Source organism: Taudactylus pleione, unplaced genomic scaffold (genome assembly GCF_031769625.1).
Source record: "Taudactylus pleione unplaced genomic scaffold, aTauple2 ptg000487l, whole genome shotgun sequence".
NCBI classification, from domain to species: domain Eukaryota; kingdom Metazoa; phylum Chordata; class Amphibia; order Anura; family Myobatrachidae; genus Taudactylus; species Taudactylus pleione.
Window position 1 is genome coordinate 3,283,565 of NW_028284889.1, and position 6,727 is coordinate 3,290,291.

General features: G+C 44.3%; 1 protein-coding gene across 7 annotated transcripts in view; it reads right to left on the reverse strand.

The window, feature by feature from the left end:
* The window catches only part of PRR11 (proline rich 11), a 61,948-nt gene that overhangs the window by 54,663 nt on the left and 558 nt on the right, over window positions 1-6,727 (reverse strand). For 2 of the 7 annotated variants that reach the window (XR_015869985.1, XM_088449527.1), the window contains exons 1-2: window positions 6,445-6,495; window positions 1,538-1,638 (exon numbers count right to left, since the gene is read on the reverse strand). Coding sequence is in view for 6 of the 7 variants with exons in the window: in XM_088449527.1 (XP_088305653.1) it covers window positions 1,538-1,638; window positions 6,445-6,459 (116 nt within the window). In the remaining variant the exon portion in view is untranslated. Of the gene's footprint in view, window positions 1-1,537; window positions 1,639-5,433; window positions 5,649-5,926; window positions 6,001-6,350; window positions 6,422-6,444; window positions 6,496-6,727 lie in introns of those variants that run through there. The other 5 variants (XM_088449530.1, XM_088449529.1, XM_088449528.1 and 2 more) reach the window with 5 other exon arrangements.

The following is a 6,727-nucleotide window of genomic DNA, read 5'->3' on the forward strand; positions in this document are numbered from 1 at the left end:
AGGAATAACATTGGCCTTGCTCAGAACACATTGGCACATTTGGGCTTCTGACTTTGAATCTATTTCTCAATTGGGATTCAACCACCAGGACAGCAACAAACCTAAATAGAAAGGAGGAAACGGAGCCTCCCAGTATCTTTTTAACGTTGACTTACAGCAGCGTTGAACATCACCCAATTACTGATTAAGGGACCAAAGAAAAAATCTGTGATACGCACTTACACCACCCTTTTTCCTGTAAGCATATACTTTGGGGGAGCAATAGGGAAATCACCCCTGAAGCTATTTATACCTTATTTAGGTGGTAACTCATTCAGTGTCCCTATGTGCTACCAACCTCTGTGTTAACCCTCTTACACAAAGTTATCTTCTTTTGTTTCATTTACCTATTAAGAGAATCTTCATAGCCACAGAAACATATGGGAAGCATCATCCATTTGTATGTTTATTCACCTAAATACAATAGTGCCATCCACTGCATCTTCCCTTTGTTTTGTATATATTGTGCTTGTCCTCAGATCAAGCCCAAAGACAGGGTGTCAAAGAAGCTAGAACATACCACTGCATGCATGGATTAAACATTATGTAAATGGTGTAGCCTCATTTATTAAAATCTCCATGACTGTATTACTGGTTTTCGTTAGATTCGGAAGCTGAAGAGGAGACTGGTATCAAACTGAAGGTGCTAATGTGAGTAAAGCCGTGTACACGCTAGCCGATATTATGAGCGATTGAACGCAAACGATATCGTTCACAATATCGATCAGTGTGTATGCCGTCAACGACCAGCGATGCGCGCTCCCGCTGGTGGTTGGCTACATTGTTCATCGCCCAAACCAGCAGTCCAGCCTGACCATATCAAAAGGTCATGCAGGTTCGTGGATGAGGGAGGGTGCCTGCACTGAACGATATCATTTAGTGTGTACGCAGCTATACAGGTGTCATAGAAAATGGGCAACATTTTTCATTTGCACTCTTTTACAGGAATGGCTTTGATGAAAAGTTTGGCCATTATGAATTCTGTAATAGCCTTATGTTATAACAAAAAGAGTGCAACCATAAAGATTATGGGGTCTAGTTACTAAGCAGTGTTAGGAGACAGAGTGAAAAGTGATAAGGTGCCAGCCAATCAGCTCCCAACTGTCATTTTTCAAACACAGCCTGTGAAATTACAGCTGGGAGCTGATTGGCTGGCACCTTATCACTTTTCACTCTATCTCCTACCACTGCTTAGTAACTAGACCCCTATATGTGAAATGTGCTTGTAACAAATGGTTATATACTCACTGAAGGAATAGAAAAATAATACACCCGATTTTGTGTCTAGTTCAATCATTCTTGTCTCACATCTTTAGTAATTTGGATTTTTCTACACATCTCAATTTAAACAATAGTAACACTACATTCACATATATTCCTTCACCTATGGCACATTCATTGTGGTAAAGTATAAGTAAGTCAGGATGTAAAAAATAAAAATAGAAAGTCAATGAGACCACATTATCCAAGTCTATTGACCTTGGAACATGACACTTACCCCACTGGATTAGAACTGGGAGCTTTTGCTTTCTTTCCTTTATGTTTCCTCTTCATGTACTTGGCTGGTCTTCGGCGCGCTTGCATGAATTTTGTCATAATCTAAATAAACAGTTTATTTTAGAACAAAATACATAGATGCACATCAATTTCTATTATATAAGACACCCTAGGGCAGAGGTTCCCAAACGCGATCCTCAAGGCTCCCCAACAATTCAGGTTTTAGCGATAGCCTTGGTTGAGCACAGGTGACTTAATTAGTACCTCAGTCAATTTGATTTAACCACCTGTGATCACCCATGAATCTCTCTAAATCCTGAACTGTAGGGGAGCCTTGAAGAGACAACATACAAACTCCACATCGTTAGGTCACACAGATCCTTATTCATAAGAAACATCCTTGTTTGCATTAAAACAAAACAGGTTTGTTACCCCTTTCACACTGCCATAAAATAACCTGGGTTACTGCACATGAACGCGCAGCAACCCAGGTTACTGCGCAGTGTGAAAGGACCCGGCATTTCAGTAACGAGCATGGTTGAACTCCGGCCAGGGTACCGTTCACTGCATAGGGAGAGGTGGTGCTTGGAGATGAGATCATCCCAAAGCGCCGGCTCAGCAGCGATGGCGGTGACATCATCAACCCGGCATTATTGCCGTGCTACAAGTCTGAAAGGGGTCTCAGACGGGTCACACCCAGAATCGACGCGTGTACAAATACCGGGTGCAACCTGCCAATAGCGATGGGAAACGGGTATAAATTATCTATATGCCTTTGTGTTGAAAAGTTGTGTTTTAGTTTTTGTTATTAAAACACGGTCAATCAAACCAATCTATTAAATAATCTCCTACTGGAGAGTCTGGCAAAGGTGCAATAAGACGCTGCAGGGAAACACCCCCACCACTGCACAGATGTAAGGAGGAATGTTCCCTCCTGTCAGTGTCATCCCACCTGCAGCCCCCCCCCCCCCCCCCCACGACACCCACACCTCCATGAGAAAGAGATGGTGGGGGGACAGAGGTAAGTGAGAAAGACTTTCCAATCCTATAGGCATCCAGAGCCCTGTAGAATTGCCCACCAGGATTGCCTGCCTGAACCTCCCCCCTGATAATGGCAGAAGAGGGGGGGCGGGGAAGAGACAGGTCAGTGAGATGGGGAGAGGGTGTGAATTCAGATTAAATAGAGACTTGAAGGGGCAGACAGAGATGAGAGGAACATACCAGTGAAGAGAGAGCAAGACCAAGAGTTGAGAGTGACAGGATAGGAAGGGTGGACAGAAATGAGGGTTATGGTGCATACACACCGTCAGATTTTCCTTCAGATCTGAACGATAACGATTTAAAAAAATTAATCAATCGTTCATATCTGTCAGATGCACGATGAACAATGCACGTTCCCGATGGTCAGATAACGATATCTGACATCTGATGTGTTTGCAGTCAGACTTGAACGATTCCATTCATTTTAATGCAGTCAAAAATCGTTCAAATCTTTGGTAAAATTGTTCATCTGACAGATCTGACAAATCTGACTGTGTGTATGCTCCAATAGACAGGAAGTCTGGGGATAGAAGAGGATATGAGCAGGCAAGTGAGGACAGAGGGAAAAAAAAAAAAAGAAGAAAACCCTGCAACGTTGGGCAAGGTGGCTTGCACAATGATGGCTAGCACAATAGGTATGCGTTCGGCATCCCAGCGGTCTGGATACCGACGCTTACCTTACCAGCGTCAGAAAACCCACACCGGTCAGAATCCCAGCATCAGCATCCCGACCGCCGGGATGCCGAAGGTAAGTAGTGGGGTGGGGGAGGGTTAGCATACCGTCCACTAAGTGTCGGTATGTTAACCCTGTCGGGATCCAGGCGTCAGGATTCTGACCGCCTGGATACAGTCTGTCGGTATTACATACCGATTCCACCATATAATACTGAATGGAGACATGTATTGTTGTAGCGCCTGCCTATGTATTTGATTGCTTTTTCACAGACTGTATACAATTTTATTTGCTAGGGTGCAAAACTATTACTTTATGGTTTAATGGAACACATACAATTTCTATCAACATTATTTTGTAAAAACTAATAACAAAACATCAATTTCATGTCACATTGGCACCTCATCATTGTGATGTAAATATGATGCTACAAGCTCTAGAGACAAAAACAGGAATGTGATAGTAAACAAAATGTTTTGTTGGCATTAAACAGTTTCATTGAATTAGGACAGAAAACGTGTTTCTTTGCACAACCTCTAATTTACTGAAACCAAACAGGTGACCCCGAGGCCCCACATGCCATTACCTGCAGCAACTGGAAACACCCAATTTGCTTATGCATTCAGTTATTTTGTCCAATCTGTTCTTACTGTGTGCTACCAATAAAGATAGTCTCTGCCAATGATCGTACGTGTAAGAACACTTATTCCGAAGTGGCATTACATTCTATGTATTACAGAGCAAACACCCTGCAGGGACACGATTTGTGCAACACTGGACGGCTGTTATCTAGGAGTTGTTGGACATCTAGTTACAACGTGGTAATTTTTGTGGACTGAGATAGCTTCTAATTAATGACTATGGAAGCTGTTTATTTCTTGCTGGCTATGAAATATAAAACATAAGCAGCTGATACTGTATATGTTACTAACAACTGAATTGCATGGACAATTGTGGCTTTATCTGGCAACAGCACTTAGTTAAATCATCCCTCTACAGCTAATTACTAGTAAACTGAATGTGCAGAAAGCCCCTAACAGCTGGGACATAATATACCCATCATGTAACAGCTGAAAGACTGTACAACTAACATCTTCAACCTTAATTAACACCTGTGGGTTGTATACTAAATACATCATAATCTGTTCATAATGATTGCTTTTAATAATCTTTGGGGGGAATTCAAGTCAATGTGAGGAAGTATAGCCCTGGGAGGGAGCTCCCGAAGCTATTCAATTCACCGCGCTATTCGGCCAGGTTAAAGGATTTTTTCTCGCACCCCCCTGGGGATTCGAGGAGAAACCCGACAAAATTGCTGGGCGCGCAGAGGTTTGCCGGCTTAGCGTGGTGCTCACAGCCAGCACTTTAGTCATAGAATGCTGGTTCTCACGACTAAACATTCAGGTTAAGTCGCGAGAACCGGCATTCTCCAAATTAACAGCGCACTGAATTGAATAGTTCCGAGAGCTCCCTCCCGAGGCTATTCAGTATCGCGCTGAATTGAATTCCGCTCTTTGATAGAGTGTAAAGGCGAGTATCCACTACCCGACAGTGAAAAGACTGAACGATATCATTATCATTCACTACAATGCACAGTGACCACACTGAACGATATATCGTTCAGTGTAGGCACCCTCCCTCATCCCCGAACATGGTCAACCTGACTATATCGGCAGGTTGACCAGCATTTCAGGCGATGAGCGATGCCAGCAACGACCAGCGTGAATGTACATCGCTGGTCGTTGCTGACATTTTGCTGCCCGATTTACGATCGATTGAACGATAACGATGTCGTTATCGTTCAATCGGGTAGTGGATACGCACCTTAAGATTTACATTTTTCCACTACCCCTGATGCTTGAAGTCTGCAGGCTATTACATATACCCCAATATGATGTCCTTGGTACAGGAAAATCCTGGAAGTGTGGTATGGTAACTGGAAGCCAATAAAAGCCACTGCAACTATAGAGGAGATCAATGTTTTTTTGCACATATTATGGAATAACTTTGTTGGAAATGGTATTTGGGAATAGGACAAGAACTGTTATACCGACAGATTATGGGGGATATTTATCACAATTCATATTTTAAATGAGATTGTGATGCAATAATCTTGTTGTGATATTATCACAGTGATGTAGCATCCAGTTTAGCATGGTACAGTAATTGGCAGCGCTCCTTACCAAAGGGTCCCTTGCAGTATTCCTCAGTCACTGTCATGTACTAGGCAGCAATTACAGGGTTAATCAACATCGCTTACAGGGTTAATCACTATAATGTCAGAGCTGCAGAGGTTCGTACTGCACCAATTCCTTTGGACAGCTGTTATACAGGTTTTTGCCACCCCAGGGACCTTCGAGGAACACCCATTGAAATCGGCAGCTCGTGTCCAAATTCGCTGTACGTGTAAAACATATAAACGGGCTGTAATGTATATATTCACCGCACCAGTAATAAATGGTAAATCAATATATGAACAATCACTTCTTTGAATTTTCTTCATAAAACTTTTAAGCAAATTATATACTTTGTACAGTAAAAGAAACTGCATTTGCAGGGGAAAAGGGGAACAAGATGGATTGGATGTACATGCATGAGCCCCATTGTGGTTACACTACACCTACATCCGCTCATCGGTGTTCTACGGCAGCAATCTCACTGCTGGCCCCGGCCTACCTGCCCATCACAGCATGCTGTACCCCGACCATCTATAATAATCCCGGCTGATGCGCCGACTTTACAGGAGCAGTACCAGCCCACCGGCTCCGGGTCCCTGTATATGGGGAGCAATGCATGAGAGGGTAGTAGTACTGCTCCCAGACAGACTGCCACGCTGATAGCTATTGGCAATGCAACAGCCCGGTCAGTTAATAGCCCTATAGTGTAATGCTGGTGACCATACGCCCTAGATACATGAAGCCGCTATGACAGAGGGGGCGGCTACATCATCTGTGATCCCAGGGACCAGCGCTGTAAACTGCCTACTACACACATCGCCGAGCCGGCAGTGACGGGACCGTCACCTAGTAGCGGCGGAGGGAGTGACGGTGAGCTGTCAGGGCAGCCAATCTCGTACATAGCGCGCTGCGGCGGTGCTCACCGTGGCTCGGATGGACGGATGGCTGGAGGCCGCTCCCAGCTGCCGCACACACAGCTCTGCTGCTATTCTACAAGAATTACATTCAAATTCATACCGTAGCGCGGCGCATCCAATCAGAGTACTGAGCGATCGCTGTGTGCCGCCCCTCAGTCAGCTCGCTAACCCATTGGTGTAACAAGCCAGCCAATCAGCGGCCACAAATGTACGGGCTGCCGCTGTACAGAGACTGGATAGGCGTTGTCGTTATCTGAGCCAATCAAAACGCCGCAGCTCTCTCAGGCCGCACACCATATTGTTTTTGTAAAAGTGGTAAATTCGCAAAACGGTCACATGACCAACGAGCGGTAAAGGCGAGGCCGCGTTACTACATACAGTAG